Consider the following 19,557-nt stretch of genomic DNA (forward strand, 5'->3'; position numbering starts at 1 on the left):
TTATAAGTAGCTGGAGATGGAATTTATGTGGTGTTTGGTCATACTGCCATCTGGTGTTTCAAAAAGTCACTGCCTCACAAATTAAATCCATTTTATTCTCAGGTTTGGTTTCTGTGCAGAGTACATTGTTAGAAGTTTGCTTTTTAACCACAGCAATATTTTTTCCCTTTTTATTTTTGTTCTCATTCAGATTGTTGTACAGCATCCTTACATTTATGGAATATGGGTAAACAACACTATTCTTTTATACCCCATCTCCCCCAAAATAACAGCACTCCCCGTTTTGTCACACCGTATGTAAACATTACATACGCTTTTGGTGAAGATTCAGCACATTCCCCAAAACTCACACTTTGCTTTTCTTGTGCTTTTTGGGTTTGATCCCTTCAATCGAAAAACAAAAGCCCTTTTTACAACAAAGTCAGTTTAACAGCAGTAACTTCACACGACTAAGTATATACAAATCTTAGCTGTGTATGACTACAGTCTGCCTTTACCAAAGTTCATTCATCTAGGCAACACGTATAATGGTAAAAGGAATGGTTTTATATCTGACAAGCACATGTTAAACAGTAGAAGACCAGAACAACTGATTTGGGATGCATATCAGCACACATGCAGATTACAGTTTATGAAAAAGGAAAGAGGACAGTCATAATAATGAATATTTTGTCCCCTGTGAACCAATGCTTGGAGCAATTAGACAAAGCACAGAAAGTCTAGTGACCTAAAATTGCTCAGTCATATTTGATGTGATCACTGAAAGAAACATTCAACAAATTAAATGATGTAATGGAGAGAAATATTAAAATTGCAGATTTTACTGGAAGCACTGTTGTATTACTATTATTTAACTTGGTTCTTATTTCAGTGTGTGAAAATCAACCATGTTGCACCAGTTACCCTCATGTGATAGGGAAGAGTTTGACATTCCAATAATCCCAGCAGCACATTCTCAAATATGCAAGCATTACAAAGGACACACAGCATTTGATAGGTATACTGCCCAAGAGCACAGTATACCCAATTGCACTTAAATCTATATGTGTCAAGGCAAGGCCTTAAAATATGCACCTATTACCAACTACAGCATTGACATTCATATGCACCACAAGTGAACTGCAATCACTCTCACAGATGTGTAACAGAACTATTTAAGTAATCACCCTCGAGCACACAGGTAAGCTAAACCATCAGTTAAATATCAGTGGCCCATCTTCTCTTTGAGGAACTACTATGTGGCAAGACAAGAATTGTCGTCATTCTGTTAGGTCCAGGAAATACTTATTTGGCAGCATGTCTGAAGTCCTTTCAAATAACGTGTCAATGGTTTATGCACCACAAAGTCAAGTGCTACAGCACGCTAACTGTTTGCCTTACAGTACAACAGAAGGTTGGCCGATACCGTTAATATTAACAAGCTGAAATCAGATATGTACCGATCATTTACTGAATGTAATTTAATATTTAAAGGCTAAGGTTTCGGTTTCAAAAAGCTTTACTTCCTGTAGGATACAATATTAACCAGCAGAGGGCTCCAAAGTACTACAATGAACCAGTCCTTGCCGCTTGATAGGGCCTGGACAGCTTGTTGGCTTTTTGGAGGGGAAGGGGAAACAACATGCATCTCGTGATTTTCTGTAATTTATAGAATTATCACAGAAGCCTACACAAAATAAAAGCTTTAAAAAAAAAAAATCAGCATTCAATGTTAGTGGATGTCTTTGTTGGAAAATTCTTAAGAGAGTTGTTCAGGCTCAACAATGCAGATTTGCAGCTTACATTTAGGGGAAATAGAAAAATACTGAAACCTGACTACTGATGTTTGTTTTCATAGCTCTGAAGTCCAAGAGCCAGCTAAAGTCTGTGCAGAGGAGAGCCCAACCTCTGGAAGTTAGCCAATTAGGACAGAGTGAGCTCATCCTTGAAGAGACGTTAGCAAATACAGCCTGTTACAAATCGAGGTTTTAATGGGTGAACTGAGAGCCTGCATTATTAGAATATTTTGAACTTTAAATGATACAAAGATGTGCCATTTGAACTTGGGCATAAAAATATAAACCTCCAGATCCAGACTAGACTTCTCTCTTAAATGCATTCAAGAATTGAAATAAAGGTAACATGACATTTTGGGGGTCGGGGGGTAAAACAGGTAAGGGTAATTATTCAGTCTGTGAAAGCTCAAGTCAACAGACTAGACCCATCAAACCCTCTGCCTCTTTTTTCACAGAGGAATGGATGGCACTGTCACTCCAGGAAGGCTTTTAGAATGGAGAAGTGGGTGAACGGACAGTGTCAGCCGAACTTGGAGAATAGTCTTCGGACTCTGAAGTGACCTCAGCAGGGGAAAGGCCACGGTTTGCGCTGTGGGAGGGGCTGGCACGGATACCATGAGGGAGGTGGGCCTTTACATCCTGGTGGCGTCTTCGTCGGAAAACTTGCTTCTCTTTATCAAGTGGCGTGGTCTGAGAGAGGGTGACACAGCAGCAATTGTTAGCGTATCTAGAGAGCCAGATTAATGAGGATTGGCATCCACTCACTGAGGCATGAGGTACATTTTAGATGAGCCAGTGTCATCATGCACTTGTATGTGAAAAGCTGCATTTCCCTTGCAAGTTTTTCCTCTATGTGAAAAAAAATGACTTCATCTTCTCTAAGGCAAGAAGAGGCAATAAGATCCACCACTTTATGTTGCCAACACTTCTAGAAAGAAAAAAAATGTTTTTATCTTGGAAAATAAAAATGAAGTAGCACAGTTTATAAAAACAAAAAAAACCAAAACTCTCAAACAACCTTTTTAAATGCAAAATAAGTCGATGGCAAGGAAAACTGTGCAGCTACCTGCTACAGCCCAAATGAGATGATGTAAGGTGATAAAGTGAAGGATATGATGAGGCATGAAAAGGGATCCACTGATGGGCAATATGTCAAACCCTTGGGAGATGGGAAATGGAGACTGCCAGCACTTTGCCATGAAAGCACTCACTTTATTTAAGCACTATGCTGTGTCATACCTTATCCAGTACAAAGGATGCTGGTAGCGGTCCAAAGACCCTGACTTCTTGATGGTTAAGTCCTGGTCCAGCTGAGCAGAGAGAGATGAGCGCAACTCAGAGGATCACTATGAACTCAAAGCATCACTTACCGGATTAGGAACACATCTCTACACTCCTGTTATTATTATTATTATTATTGATAAGATACTCGCAGATAGAAGTCATGTCACTAAACTGAAAATGGTTTCAAAATAAAAGACTGTATACAGGAAATGTAGAGCAATGCAGATCCTCCTTAATAACAATGCTCACTTCGAAAACAAGTTATTTATCTTTCAAATCCAGCTTGTATTTGCAAATATTTCAAATTAAAATATCATCTCCTAAAACCTCGTAATGGTCAACTATGTTACTTCTAAGCTTTTCTAACAAGAGTGCTGACAGTCCAGCTAAAAGTAGGATGAGAGGGCAGAGCAAACAAAGGAAAATCTAGCAGTAAGATGCAGATGGATGAAGTGATGACTGACAGAAAAAAGCAGGGAGGTTGCAGATTTAAAAACATCAGAGGACAATCGTTTACCTGTTTTACAAAAGCAGCAATTTTAGTTCCAACTTAAAATGACATCCAAGGCATAAAAATAAAAAGCTTCTGCATGTGTGAGTTGTATGAGGCACATTATGGCTCAAAGCTGAAAAGTCCTTCATTGCCAAAGCATGCTAATAAGCAGAAAGCCCAAATGTAATCTACCGTTGCACACCGACATGCAGTGTCAGTGTGGAGAGTGCAGAGCAGTGCTTACTGTGATCACGGACACTCCAGCTGTAGTGCTGTTGACCTTCACTCTGGTGTTAAAGTGCTTCCTGATCTTCCCAGCCACTGGCAGCTGGTGTTCTTTCTTTGACACACCATCATCCTGATAAATATAAAGAGCCATACTTCAGCAACTCTACTTTTCTCAACGTCACTGGTATCGATGCAGATTCTGGTGAAAGGACTGACGACACACTTACATTGACCCACGAGTGATCAAGGACTTGTACAGCTGTATATCTTTTATCCTCTGCTACCTGCAGCATCCCAGTGATCAGAGCCTAAACAGAGATTTGTTAGCCACAAAAATTCATAATAACATACTGAGGGTGTCTGGGGTGTTTCACATGGCTCGTGATCACAGCAGGACCACTTTCAGATACAAACCTTGGCTGAGTCTGACACATTGTCCCAGTGTGGTGCAGGAAATTCAAGCTGGCCCCTCAAAATCTGTTCAAAAAGCGCCTCCTGATCTTCACCACTCCTGTATACAGTTAAATTATAAAGCTAAGTTGCTCTATAGGCACTATTAGTCTACATGCGACACCTTAAAAATGTATGGAAATAATGTGTAACGCTTAAAGTAAACCTCCAAATACAGGAGCACATACCCACGGAAGGGAGGGAATCCACACAGCAGTATGTAAGTGATGACACCTGCTGCCCAAATGTCAACCTTTAGTCCATATCTATAATATGAATATGAACACAACACATAAAGGACACTTGACGCAGAAAAACAACACTCTTGCATCTTGATGCATGCTCAATCATCCAGGTAAGTAAATCTCCAAAAGTTGATTCTGTTCATCTGGACGTAGCGTTTTCAGTGGGAGAAACGTTTCATCACTCATCCAAGTGACTTCTTCAGTCTCAGCAGACTGCAGGTTTCCCCAATCTTATAAACAGTACATTTGCATAACTAGCACCACTGAAGGAACAATGGGCTGGGAGACCAGTTCCTTCATCATAATTATGCAAATTCTCATGACCATTGATCAACAACCACTGATCAAAGACCACTGATCAATGGCCATGAGTACCATTCACAGAGAGTTGGGGAATGGCTGCAATCACAGCATTGTAAGATGGTGAAAGATGTACCCTTAGGCCCCCTCCTCGATTCAGAGATGGTCTTTCCCTTTTCACATAAATGGCTTCCTTGACTCCGCGCTCAAACCAGCGTCCCTCCCTGTCCAGGATGTTTACATCCTCATCATTGAAATCGAGGAGGGGGTCTAAGGGTACATCTTTTGCCATCTTACAATGCTGCAATTGCAGCCATTCCCCAACTCCCTATGAATGGTACTAACTGAATGGTACTCTCTGAAAACGCTACGTCCAGATGAACAGAATCAACTTTTGGAGAACACTCTTGCATTTTTTTTTAATGGTCTTGATAATGGTGCTGCAGATGACTGGACTGGATAATGTAATTACTGATTTACCCCATTTCAGCAACAATCTCTGGTGCTACATAGGTGGGTGTGCCACACACAGTATAAAGGGGCCCATTGACAACAGTAGCCAAGCCAAAGTCTCCTAACTTCAGAGATTTACTCCCATCATTGTGCTCATATACCTGGACAAGATACAGAAAAGGGACAGTGGGATATACTGGATGAAAAGGTCACCAATAGTCAATCTGATTAGTAAAACTTTGATTTCATTATTGAGCCATTTTTCTTTTTTTATTAGTGCAGTAATTTCAGGCAAAATTAACTACAAAAAAATTCCATTGACTGCAAACACGGATGGTCTGCACAGAAAACTGACTTTTGGTTTGATCGTGAAATGAATCTTATTCAACAAGCAGTAATACTAAAAAAGTGAATGTGTAGTTTTAAGACCAACAATAATTTTTGGTCTAGAGAAGAAATTTGAGTATATTTGATCATCGTTAAATTACCAAAGAACTGTGTAATTTAATTAACTTATTTACCTATGCACCATTTATTATTGGTAGTTTTAAATCCAAGCTCTTATGTATATATATGTACAGATTCTGAGGAAAAAACAATGACACGGAAACGGGGCTAATAGGGAAAGTGGATATTTTACAATGCAAAGCGATTCCCCACCCATACAGATGCTCTGTGCAGAGTCGTACTTACCAACAGATTTTCTGGTTTTATGTCCCTGTGGACAATATTGAGACTGTGCAGGTACTTGATAGCACTTGCCAGGTTGAACAGCATAGAACTGGCATCGCGCTCAGTGTATTTGTTAGAAGATGTAATGGCATCAAAGAGATCACCCCCCTGGAGAAAGAGTGTTTGAAATGTGAAAGAGGCCCAGTTGCTAAATTTATAACAGTCTGACGCAGATAAATGGTTGATAAAATTTTCTTTTTAACTGAAGTAAATTAATTCAACTATAAACCAGTCTATGACAGCAAAAAGAATGCATTACATATTAAATGTTTTTGATAACTTATTTGAATTTTATCTTGTGACATCGAAGGTTTCAATTTCTTCGTTTAAAAAATAAAAATAAAAAAAATCAGTACCTTAACTAACTCCATTACAAGATAGAGCTCGTTTTGTGTGTCCATTTCCTCAATCAAAAGAACTATGTTGGGATGTTTCACACGCCGAAGGATTGATACTTCACTCTGTATCATGTGCTCCTGGGTGACAAAGAAAACAATCTGTACACTGTAGCCAGAATCCTTTACACACAATATATGAGATTTGTTTTGTAATTTTAGAGAAGTAATAGAAAACAGTTTTCAAAAGAGAACTCTAAACTAGGATCATTTGATGCTGTGATTTAAACAAAAAAGAAAACAAAACCAACCAGAACCAAATATTTTTGCTTCCAGCATTATAGCAACCCCTGCTCACCAATGACTTAAAAAAATGACTCAGCAACAGTTGAACTTCAACTTTATGAACATTGGAAATTTGATGGTGTAAAAGCTGAATTCAGCAGGTGCAGAGCAGGCTCACCTTTCCCCTGCACTTATCTTTGCTGATGATCTTGAGCGCATACTCCCTTCCAGTGGATCTCTCCACACACTCTCGGACCACAGCAAAGTTTCCATCCCCTAAAGTCCTTCCCACTTTGTACCTCTCTGCTATGGAGGCAGGGATTGAAGAGTACTCATCCATTGGCTCAGCTGTGAAAAAAATAAAATGAAATAAAATACACTCTATAATAGGTAAAGCATTATATAGTAGTTTAAATGTTGTTTGCAAACTGTTTTTTGTTTGTTTGTTTAAAATTAGTTTATGTCTTGTGTCGTCTTGATGCATGCTCAATCATCCAGGTAAGTAAATCTCCAAAAGTTGATTCTGTTCATCTGGACGTAGCGTTTTGTGGGAGAAACGTTTCTCCAGATGAACAGAATCAACTTTTGGAGATTTGTCTTGTGTCCTTTCTGACCTTCGCTGCTCGGCCCATCGCCTTCATCCATTGAGCTGCATACTTTGGTAGACGCCAAGGAGAGTGAAGAACCACTGTGTTGAGATCCCTGAAAAAGAAGAGACAGCTATGGAGTGAGAATAAAAAGAAACAAATTTCAGAAGGGGAGCAAAGCTTATAAAAATGTGATTACAGCCAGATTACACAAAGCTTGTTTGTTCCACTCTGCTAGCCTTGAGCATGTAGATAGCAATGAACCAAGCATGGTGAAACCTTACAGAAATCATTGTACCAGCACAAAGACTACCAAGTGATTCTACACAGACAGAAAATGACATGCAAAAACTTCACGACAGTAACAATAGCTACCTGAGCCAGAATTATGAATAAGTGACACCAGTATCACTGATACCTGGATTTTAAATGAGAAATGAGAGACTGTGCACTCTCCTGATCCATGATCAGATATGTCAGAATCGCTGCTGCTTCAGTGAAGATTATGTTTCATTCACAAATTGCTGAAAAGTTGCTAGTTAGCCAGCAGCATTGATTACATGGGCTTTTAATTCACTAGCGTGTTTGTTTAATCTCTTAATTGCTTCATTGTGACAAGGGTTCCCTGAGTTCATGTCAGAGTTTTCTCCACAGGGTTTAAGCTCACTTAAGCATTTTGGATTTTTTCCCCATTTCACTGATAAATCTTTATGATTCAAACGCTGACTCACACATTTTTTGGAACTACAAGGATGGTGATAAACTTCTGTTCCATGTCAGTGCAAAACCTGTTGAAGCACTTAAAGTTCTGTCTAATTAAATGAAAAACTTCTTAAAATTCTTCAATCTTGGCACAACACAAATCATTACTTCATTATTTCATTTTTGTTTTTTTTTTACCTGTCGTCTTCTGAGGCTAGCTGGACTGGTTGGAGAGGGGCTTGGAGACTTTCCAGAACGAGGTGTGGACAGCTGACTGCCTGCAGTGCCATTAGCTTTTAGGATAAGATAAAGATTAAATACTGTAGCATAAACCAAGTTCACAAGACGTGAACGACAGATCACATGCACACTCTTACCTGAACCGGCAGATGAGGGAGACTTGCTCCTGCGGGGCATTCCACCACTTCTTGGGGAAGAGCGACCATGTACTGAGGGCAGCCGCCCATATGATGCAGACTTTGTTACCCTGCATTCTGAAAAGAAATAAAACAAGCAAAATAAAAGGTGTGGACTGTTCCAGCATCATTATGGCAGAGTAATAAATGATCAGCTTTATGTGTGGCATACTGACCTTTTGTCTTTCTTTCGGCTTCTCTGGCATTATTAAATGCTAAATGGACTGGTTCTTATATTGTGTTTTTCTACTGAGTACGCAAAGTACTTTACACAATGTGTTGCGTCCACCTATTCACACAATCACTTTTTCTATGCTTAAGTGCTTTCTATCTACCACTGACACTCTGGATGCATCAGAGAGCATCTTGGGGTTACGATCTGAGCTACAACTGTTCTCTTTTTTTTTTTTTTTTTCTCTTTTTTTGGGCCTATCAGTATAAACCAAGTAATGACATCAACTGCCTACCAACAAGCACGCACTGTAACTAATGTAGATCTCATTTATATCATTATCATACAATTTGAAACAAAGAAAGATTTTATGACCAAATGAACAGAGATTATTGGTCTGTGGCTGGATGAGTACAAGACACCATACACCACTTTGATTCGGGTGCATGAGGGTTGGAGGAGGGGTGCTAATTTATCTGATGAGCTGGTGAACCTTTTTGTGCTGAGGATAGGACGATACTCTCAAACCAACTGCAAGTCTTTGGAAGATACTTTCTGTAAACAGTGGTACAGAAAGACATCCACAGCATGTGCCAAAATCTTTATGCGGGACAAAGATTCACTACATCAGTCCAGTAAGCACAGGTTTTGGAGCAGTGTACAGCATACTACCATCCAGAAAATATATATACATTTTTTTCTTCCCCCAAAAAAAGCTTTGCCTATTTTAGCAAGCCAATTCTTCGTGGTTTGTAGGGAAGAGTCCATGCTGCAGACTGTCCTGCTTGAAGTCTAGATATGTTACATGTTAAAATATTTTACGCATAATTAAGCATAATTAAATGAAAAATATCAGGCAGGAGACTTCAAACTGTGAAGCAGCTGAAGTTTTATCTGAACAAGAAAAATGTGAAATCCTCCTTCAGAGCTAGAGAAAGAGGTGATGCAATAGAGTGGTGGGCATGCTCATGATCCACATTTATTTAGTTTCTTTCTTTCTTTCATTCAAAGCACATTTCACAAAAATATAGTTTTTTTCCTCATTTGAAAATCATTTAATCATCATCATATTTAGTATTACTATTAAATATAGGGTTCACATGTTTTTTAAATGACTGCACAGCAACTTAAGGTGAACAACATATAAAACACGGGAAATTGGTGCAAGCCTCATAACTACACTTACCACTTTCATCCAAGTTGAAGTCGTCTTGATAGCGGAACTTTTCGGGACCACAAGCAATGAATATATCATCTTCCCCAAAAAAGTCCTGAAGGGAGGTGACCTGAGAAAAATAATGTCTGTCAGCTTTAGTTCAATAAGTCTGAAATGCATTCACTCTCAACTGATACTATACATAATCTGGAAATAAGATGATGTGTTAACATCTTGAAATATTGTATACATACTATAACAGACAAAGCATTTTTTTCAGACAAAGACATGCAAATCAAGTAAAAATGAGTATATTACTGTTTCTTCTGCTTGTTTTTTTTTTCAAACTGAGGCAAATGAGATTCAATGCGTCAGTGTACGATATCATAGCAACATGACACATCAATGCTAAGTGAAGGATTCAACATATTGAACAAAAATGTCATAAAAATTCAGGTTGCACAGTGGTTGGCACTACAGTCTCACAGCAAAAGGTATGTAGGTCTGAACCCTGGCAACATGCAGTTAGCATGCAGTTAGCATGTATTGAGCTTTAATTTCAAGAATTTCAAGATTTCCTGGTAAAAAGGTCTCTTCAATAAATAATTCACATTTCAATATGTGTCACATTTGTGCAAAGAATATAGCAGTTTGTTTACAGCAAATGGTGTATAATGGCTTTTAAACTTTAATAGGATTTATAACATTTGGATAATCATGTTAAATGGAGTATATAAAACATGTGCTAGTAAAGAAAGAACTTTATTGATCACAATGCTGGATTTAAGGATGCCAGGCTTGAATAAATGCTTATTGTGATCTAAGCACAAATAAAAAAAAAATTAATGGTACAGCATGTATAGCATATAAATAAAAGAATTAACCTCTTTCTACTCTTGTGACAGCCCAGCTGCACTTTAATGTCTTCAGGGTAACCATTAAGAAAAGAAAAGCTCCTTTTAAACCTGTTAGATTTTATTCAGTGGAGACCACGACAATGGTGTCTGTCTTCCATTAAATCGTCATCTCTAGTGGGCGATTAAGTTAATTGCCCTCTGTTACTGCAGATTATATTTTGTAAAATCACGTTAGAAAATGTTTAACAGTAGCTATTTATTCAGAGATCCAATCGCAACAACACACAGTGGTCAGGCTGTTTCTGAAAAAGCAGCATTTCCACAATGTACTTTACTTAGTTTAAACTTTGGATAAAATAACATAGTAACCAAGTAACCATCACTGTAAAAACAACAGAAGTGTAAATTATAATCATTTCTGCTTTTCTATAAACAAGAACTGTATGGCTAGGTGGGTGCTGGTGTTTGCATTTATAGAAAAGTCTATCTTAATGGTTATATAGCAGTCTCATGAATAAATAAAGATAGACACAGATGACTCTTCGGCTAATAAGAGTGTGCAAGAGAAAGTAGAGCTTCAGTTTTAATTTCCTCTCCATAAGGTTCAGCCTTTAATCCTTCTTGTTTAACTGACCTATAGTATTATAGATATCAGTTAGAATACAAAGGCATGCTTTCCACAACATCACATATATTGTTAAGAACTGCATGTTTGCCACTGTGATCACCTCTAGGATTCTCCTGCTATCCCTCTCCAATGTGCCTATTGGACTGGGGTTAGCTGGATGACCCACGCTTACACATGGTGTGGTCATCGATGAAAGCTCCCTCCTTCCTGCAGCCTGTCTGACAGGCTCATTGGGTTTGTTTATTTTGGTTTAAAAACACACCCATCCATAAATGCTTTCCACTACTAACTTTCTACACTTGCATACACAAACACACATTCTGCTACGTTGTTTATGATTTTATGCATATATTCTTCTTTGTTGTTGTCTCCCATTCTTTTTCAACCTATAAACTGAACTGTGACCTTGATGACCAAGGAAATGGCTCTCTTATGTACACAAGAAAACTGACAGCAACAAATGACACAAAAAACAAGACACTGACTTGCAACAGTAAATCTAACTTTATATTAAATTACAACTTCCAAAAAAAAAAAAAAAAAAAAAAACCCTAAATGGGATCAGAAAGCAATTATATTGCATTCCTTTTTTTTTTTTTTTGCAAAATCCAGCACACCCTTTTTCTTTTCTTTAAAAATTCAAACCCACACATGACAGACTGTAACAAGCCAAGATGATGGGGAAACACACTTTAGTCAACAAAATATGCATAACCATAATTTGGATATGATTTCAAGTAGTCCAGTGAGGAACAAGTTCAACATATACAGATTGAGTTTTCGAATGCAAAACAAAATGTGCCAAATGTTGGTATCCATTAATCAAGAACGATAAGCTTATCAGGAGCCTAAAAAGATTTTAGAGGCGAGATAGACTGTTTGCTTTAGTATATTAACACCACTACTGAATTACCTTATCACATCATGTTATCACCTTTTTTCTGATGGATCAATATTCTGGTCTCCACTGCACTGATCTTAGATCACAATAATATTAAAAAAAAAACAAAAAAACCCAGAACAGTCAGGCTGGCTATACCAGTAACCTTTAAAACATTCAAAGGTCATTCAGTCAAGAATTGTTAAAAGGAATATCAGACACATGGGGCTGAGGAGAGGGGTTGCTAAATAAGAACCTTTTCTCTGCATCACTGATGTCCCCTACCCCCAATTCTACCCCCTCCTCCTCCTAAAAGGAAATCCCACAGGGAGGAGCTGCACAGCAGTTACCAAGGAGACCAGACAAAAATCACAGCTTAGTTTAAGACAATGAGAAGGCTACTTTGACACCCACTGTCAGATCCTATCTGGAGCTCTTAATGGTGCAAACTGCAGATAACACAAAAGCAGCATAGCCTCATTTAGAGAGAATGACGAAGCATATTGTTAGGATGTTGTTAAGAATTCAAATTTCCACCTTGTTAATCCCAATCTCTCTCTGTGAATTGTCTTGGAATCAAAAACATTGAAAAGGTTAAAGGTAAATTATTCTTATTATGAGATAGTGGAGTCTGAATGTTTAAAAATATGATACCTACCAAGGGCTAAAAACCTTTTACAGATCCAATTAATGATATATGCACTCTCAATAATAACAGCAGTGTTCATATATATATATATATATATATATATATATATATATATATATATATATATATATATATATATATATATATACACACACACACACACAATATACATATACAAAAGATTTATAACGTTATAAAAGAACATGAAAAAAATATGTTGATCAATGATTTCGCTACGCCTAAAAGTTCTGTAGTTCCACCAAAGTACTTTGAATTTAGAATTCTCAAGCTTGTGATGAAGCCAAATAACAGAGGCAACTGTGAATGTGATGCTTCATATTGATTATTTTTGCCTTCAGGCTCTGTGACACAGCAACTCCATTAAACCTACCATTCGCATAGAAAGCGCAAGCATACTTTTCACAATTCAGGAGCATCCTAGGGAAGTATTGATTTCCAGGGTTTTATCTATGATTTCCGCAAGTGCTGCACCTGACATCCATTCCAGAAATAAATAACAATGGATATATGCATGCTATAGAAGCCTATTGATTTAAGCCATAGAAAAGATCACATAAAGGAACACAATTGTGTAACACAAAGCATGCACAGGTGGAGCTTCCCAGGACACTAAAGCTTCTTCTGAAGTGTGAGAGTGAAAGCAGGAGCCAGTCATCTAGCATGCCAGAAAGAAACATGACTCATCTTTACCCCCACTTGGCAAATGGTTCTTGTTCTATTTTGCATGAGCTTCCTTTATATGCAGTCTGTTGTACAAATGCCCAAATCAGTTCTGCTGCAGAAACAGCAGCGACTTAACAGGGGCTGCTCCAAAAACATTGAAGGAAACTAAGTTTCTACACTTAGCTCTTAGAAGTGTTTCAAAACCAAAAAACACCCCCAAAAACATTTATAATAACCAGCCAAGATAATAACCACGCCCTGCAAATATTTTTGGTATAATGAGAGCATGCAAAAAAGTCTATATAATAACGGACAGATGATCAATATTATCACCTAAACTTTTAAAATATTCAAGAATAGTTTCACTGCAACATCACACACAAGTTACTGTAAAGATTTTCTTTACACAGCTCAGGATGTTCACATGCTGTAAAGCTTCTTTTGAATTCCACACCAGAAAATTCCACCGAGTGCAACGGGTAGGTTGAAGGGATAATGCAATGACGAAGTTCATCCAGCATGTAATCCATCACAATTGAGCACAGTTTGTATGAAGATCCATTAGGTGATCACTGTGTGCAGGTTTCACTAAAATCTGACCAATACTTGAGGAGGAATAGCGAGTTTTAACTGTGGCTGGACAGCTGCCTCGCTATGGCATGAGGTCATCAGTCCTTTGGCTGGATGAGCTAAAAATCATATCTACCAAATGAAGTGGCACATGAAGGCACTTCTTTGTACAGCCAGACTACAGAAAGTGGGAGGAAAGTGAGGCACTCTTCCATTTTGTTCATCTTTTTGCACATCGAATTTGAGAAGGCTGCAGAGCAACTAAAACCATTTAGTCATTTTATTTATTGAATCAATAAACAAAGTGAGATTTTCCTAAGACAGTGAGATGAGAGTTACAGCCAGGATCCATAGAGCAGACGTGACATTTGTGGTATGAGTAGAAACCAAAGAGATTAATTGTGGGCAAATCCAGACCAGAAAACGGCAGAGTCAAAGTCAACTTAAAGGAATGAATTAGAAAAACATTATGTTAGCTTCAGCTCTCTTGTACACAGAGCACCATAAATTCCAACCACATCCACTGTGTATCTGATTGGCAAAGCATGAATGGACCATTTAATCACATCCTCTCATACATAACTTTAGAAAGGAGGCGTAAGCCTCTGCTTTCATGCACTGATGTGAAGCTAGACTATCCTCGGGTGGCTGTTGACATCTATTTGAACAAGAAGTGTTGACTTTAGCATGAAGAGAACTTAGCACTGTGCATAATACAGTTATAGTGCGGAGCCACATCCATTTGAGCAGGGATGGGAACATCATGATCGAGTCCCCTCAGACCTACTCAGTCTTAGAAATACTCTTTGCTCCATCTGACGAATAATATCAGGGGTCATAACAGGCCATGTCCCTATAGATAAGTCCCACTGTGTTGGTCTTATCTGTGGAGCATGCATCTCTCCATCACTTTTCTCTGTGCATTACAGTGTCTTGGAGTGCCTTTATTGTGGCTAAGTCCTTACTGATTTTATTTTCTCTATGTATTTAGACACACATTGCATGGCAGTGCACCATTACAGAGTGACTCAGCAGTATGTAGGATCACCGGCGTCAAGCACAGCCACCCGCCAAGCTGATCCACAAATAGAACCATGAATCATGAGTCAAAGACAACTAAGGATAAAACAACAAATCACAGGAATGCCACTGCTAATTTACCAGCAGACCCAAAAAAGAAATGCATAACAATCAATTACAGCCGTTTAAATTTAATCTGTACTTAATTCTTACTGGAAAACAATGTATTTAAAAATAAATTGTCACATTTTTCTTTTCTTTTTTTTAAAACTGTCAGCAAAAGCCTGTCTAAGAACCCCTCCCCCCCAGAAAGCAGGTCATTTACCAAAAGGTTAAACACCCGTGAAAACAGGTCTCTTAATGCCAATGGGTGTTTATTTGGCCATCTGGTGGCACAACAGGGCAAAAAGTCACAAAACCAGAGAAATGAAGGCACTACCAAGCACACAAGCAGCTTATTATTGGAGATACAGTTAACAAAATCCAGAAGCAGATACAAAAGGCAGTTAGAGACGGTGAGAGGACCATAAAAAATAAATCTGAATTTCCTACTTTTTCCATAGAGTGGGATTCTACTTTTAATTAATTGCAGTATCATTGTGCTTTTTGCTAAACAAATCTCTATTCCTAAAACAACAGAGGATATTCCGAAGGCAGATTTGTTTGTTAGTGTGAAAAACTCCAACTGTTCCTTCTACATACCATTACACAAAGGATGCTTTCCTGGGATTACACCTTAGCCATGTGCTCCATCTTGCCGCCGTGTGTAATAATAAGGCTGACAGACTGAGCACTGCATCTGTGAGCCTTTTCACAATACACCTACAGTCCTGACATCAGTACTGCACCGCTCTGCCGCAGAGGCTGTTCCTTAGCAACCAGCTCAGGAAACCATTTTACCATAGAGACCATCACAGCGGGGGAAAAAAAAAAAAAAGTCAGAGGGATACTAATACAGAGTGCCCTAACTATTTGTGCAATGTTTAGACAGTTCGTAGTGTAGGTGGTACTTGCATGCTGTCCAGCCATGTCAGCCCTACATATAAAACTGATAGTCACTTATGACTCCCATAATTTCCAAGCAAAGGTTAATATAATTAGTCTACATATACAGTGTAGTTATCAATGTATAAATAATAACAGTCCAGAGTATTTAGAGCATATAGTCGAAGCAAGAATACAAGAAGCTTTATAATTAAGTCTCAAGTCGCTGATCAGATTGCATGTTTTGTACAAACTCACTTACACTTAATAGTGTGTTACTGTTAGTAGGAATATGAGATTGAGTCCTAGAAACCTATTTCTCATAATACATTTTACACATATTCCCAGATGACTCTGAACCTGCTGGGCTCTCTTGTTGGGTAAGGAAGCAATTCTCAGGGACAAGACTGAAGAACAGACCACACAGCCTCTGATGTCAGATGCATAACTCCAAATCTTTTAAGCCTCCTGCAAATGTCTACCAAGTGCGGTTCATTGCAATGTTCTAAAATCAAACTTAAGATGTAACACAGCACCACAAATGGGAATTCAGCATGGCAACACCAGAATACCTGTCTCCAAAACCACTTACAAGGGCTGAGGAGGCATGATCCCATTTTACTTTGACTTCTCTTCTAAAGAAGCATCCTTCCACCCTTCCCACTTGTGACCAATTATATGTTTAAGTGGTGGAGAAGCTTAAGATAAAGCAATTGCACTCTTGTAGGTACCGGGCTCTTACTGCATGGTTGTTCTTCCTGCTTTGCCTTTGTCCGTGATTTTCAAATAAAAACATTTGGTGTTAAGAGCTTTAGTTTGAAATAGGGAAATGTGAAGGTAAATAACATCTCTTCTTTTAAACTTTTCAAATTTATTGTATCAAAAGCGCTGCTTGTTACATGAATGTGCACATAGCTTCACTAATGGCAAGCACAAACACACTTGTGTAAATACAAACAGAAGATCATCAGGCACTTATGTAACTTGTCCTGAATGGCACAGTTGTGAGACGTATACTTAATGCTTCCTCTGAGTAAGGACAGCACTGAAAGTCACTTCATACTTTAAACACCTTTAGCTGTAGTGACAAACGTGCTTACTGTGGGAAAATAAAATCCCATTATATTTGCAACTTTTTGGTGATGCCTGAGATTCCCAAAGTCACTACCTAATGCGAATGCTTTCCTATTTGAACCCCACTTGGAAATATGTTGTTGCTGGTACTAGAAGTCTTTGAAATGAACAAACCGATAACTCTGCAGAAACAACAATTTAACACCTACCGCCTTCCCATCAACGGTATAAAGCCTTTTGACGACTCCAGAGTCTAACTTGATGGCATCTGTGATGTCGGTCATGACTTGCTCAAAGGAGTGTGCAGTCTTCTTGTTGAGCAAGATCCGTACAGCCTTGCGAGGTTTTACTCCACTGCGGACAATTGTCACCAGTTTGGGCTTGATGAAGTCCTTGGTCTCCCTGGTTTCTGGAGATCCAGCCTTGCCACTACCAAGGGAAGAAGGGTCACGGACAGACACAGCAGTCTTAGGACCAACTGACCAGTTAGGATTTACATTCTTTGTGTAGTCCACCTTCTTGTATGGCTCTATAGACGCACAAACATAGCTCTCTCCTGGAGGAAAAAAACAACAACAAGACAACAGATTTTCTCAGCCCATTAGCAATGCTAACACAAACATAGCATATAAAAAAAAAAGCATAGGTTGTGTCAGAGCAGAAGAATTTAAGGGTTTTTGTTTTTATCTCCTATTTTAGTGTCATTTCCATCATATTTTATTTTACTAGATAACTATTTTACTTAATAGAAGCCAAATCTAAGGCAGGCTTAAAACTGTTTAGAAACAATGCTCACCTTCCACCAGCTGGTCCATGCTGGTGATCCTTATTGACCCATCAATCGTGTATATGGTCCGTACTCCTTGGGGTAAGTTGACATTATCTGACAGACATCTTGTAAGGTCAGCCAAGAGTGCCTCAAGAGACCTAAATCTGTCCTGAGAAATGGCATACACAATCCCCTTGAAGTATCGGTCTCCATTGCGGTAGAAACGGATCTTCTTGGCCTTCTTTTCTGAGCTTAGTGCTTGCAGTGTCCTGGTTCTGTACAGGCTGCAGTGAGCGCTGTGAGTGGGACTGGGGAGCCCATTCCCTCTCGAGCCCCTTCGGGTGTATCTTTGAGCCTTGTCCCGCTCATCAAAGTGTTCCAGCTCCATGTCTGTGCTGTGCTATTATACTGAATAATATGAGGAAAGAACATGCTTGCAATCTGAATACCATTTTAACTTATAACATATTACACCAATTACGTTCCCTTTAAGTCTAGTGGCTTATACATCCTGCTTCAGCACTGGCACAAGCCTTGATGCTGCAACTGCTGCTCATACACACATTATGAAGTAGCATGTCACACCCATTTCATGTTCTCTGGAGTGTCTCAATTTAAATATATAAAATTCACATGCATTTACTGTGGATAATATATGGACAGTAACAGTCTCTTGTGGGATTCTGGCTAAAAGCTTATTGAAAGGTAAACCTTAAAAATACAAAAGGAAGGAAACGGTAATCAGCAGGATCTTCTAGTTTCTGTGCAATCTTACCTCTGAGGTGAAGACGGATGTAATCAAACGCTTCCAGGCGAAACGTGTCTCAGATCTTTTATTTATTGGATACCTTGTATGAACCATGCGTCCCTTTGTTGCCCTGTGATGGTGCTCTGCTTCCCTGCCGTGTGTCTACTCTGCTGTGTACTCACATGCAGATTGGAGGCAGGGCTGTAGCCGGTGTCCTCCACCCTCCCTTACTCCTCTTCCATTGCAGTGATTTACCGGACCGCTCTGCTGTCAGCCTTCCTCGTGCACGCTGCTGCCGGGGCGCGTTCTCGCACGTATTAATAAAATGCGCGTTCGTGTTGACCTGCTTTAGTAACACTATTAGGGATGATTAGAATCAAAAACTACTAATCCTCGTTAAGTTTTACCCGTTAGTTCGCAATAAAAAAAACCCTAAGTTTTATTTTAACTTCCAGGTGTAGTTGGCCTGCAGGTTTATTTCACTAAAGTAACAATAAAATGGTGACTTTCCCAATTTAAGCTACCTTATGGTATATCTTACAGACATTTTTAAACAAAACGGCAAAAGAAATAACTTACTATTAGTGTTTCTTTAAGTAATTAACCAACCATTTGCACTGAATTAACAAAGAAAACTCGAATCAAACCGTAAGTTTAGATTCTAGCAAGTGTTTTAGCTCGTTTAAACGGTTACTATCGTTGAAAATAAGTAATAAAATTCACGCATGCGCTAACAACGTAGACAGCAGGTATGGCGGTAATAATGCACTGCAGTTGTGTGTAACGGGAGAAGCTTACACAGGTGTTGGTAATGTGAGAAATTAACAAGTTCATTTGGACCTGCTCCTGAAATGCGCCTGAGGGGCTGATTAATGTCGCCTTTAACAGGGAAACTAAAAGCACAACTTAAGAATGAGAAAAACGACCAACTAACGAGTAATTTGCTTTAAAAAAAAAAAAAAAAAATCATTAGTATATATTTATAGGCTGACAGCTTGTGTTAATAATACATTTTTGGACATCTTGGATTTATATTTGTCAGCATTTTTTTTTTTTCTCAATTTAAACCTGATGCCAAGAA

General features: G+C 38.7%; 1 protein-coding gene across 2 annotated transcripts; it reads right to left on the reverse strand.

Moving 5' to 3' along the window:
• Nucleotides 1-76: 76 nt before the first annotated feature.
• On the reverse strand, nt 77-19,361 carry dclk1b (doublecortin-like kinase 1b). 2 transcript variants are annotated; one of them, XM_085430567.1, is made up of 17 exons: nt 18,504-19,361; nt 17,756-18,136; nt 17,169-17,515; nt 9,644-9,743; nt 8,247-8,363; nt 8,068-8,162; nt 7,195-7,282; nt 6,759-6,928; nt 6,317-6,436; nt 5,922-6,068; nt 5,256-5,389; nt 4,419-4,496; nt 4,195-4,291; nt 4,008-4,088; nt 3,797-3,910; nt 3,015-3,085; nt 2,336-2,465 (listed from the first exon to the last, which is right to left on the reverse strand). In XM_085430567.1, the coding sequence occupies exons 2-17, from the start codon at nt 18,114-18,116 to the stop codon at nt 2,408-2,410; spliced, it is 2,178 nt and encodes a 725-aa protein (XP_085286693.1). In that variant the 5' UTR covers nt 18,117-18,136; nt 18,504-19,361; the 3' UTR covers nt 2,336-2,407. The 2 variants fall into 2 exon arrangements, with proteins under 2 accessions (XP_085286692.1, XP_085286693.1); XM_085430566.1 differs by lacking the exon at nt 3,015-3,085 and having other exon boundaries at nt 77-2,465; nt 18,504-19,357.
• Nucleotides 19,362-19,557: the final 196 nt, after the last annotated feature.

The sequence above is a fragment of the Copadichromis virginalis genome, linkage group LG14 (genome assembly GCF_057382275.1).
Source record: "Copadichromis virginalis isolate Kocher_CV1m ecotype Utaka linkage group LG14, C_Virginalis_male_GT1.1, whole genome shotgun sequence".
Lineage (NCBI taxonomy): Eukaryota > Metazoa > Chordata > Actinopteri > Cichliformes > Cichlidae > Copadichromis > Copadichromis virginalis.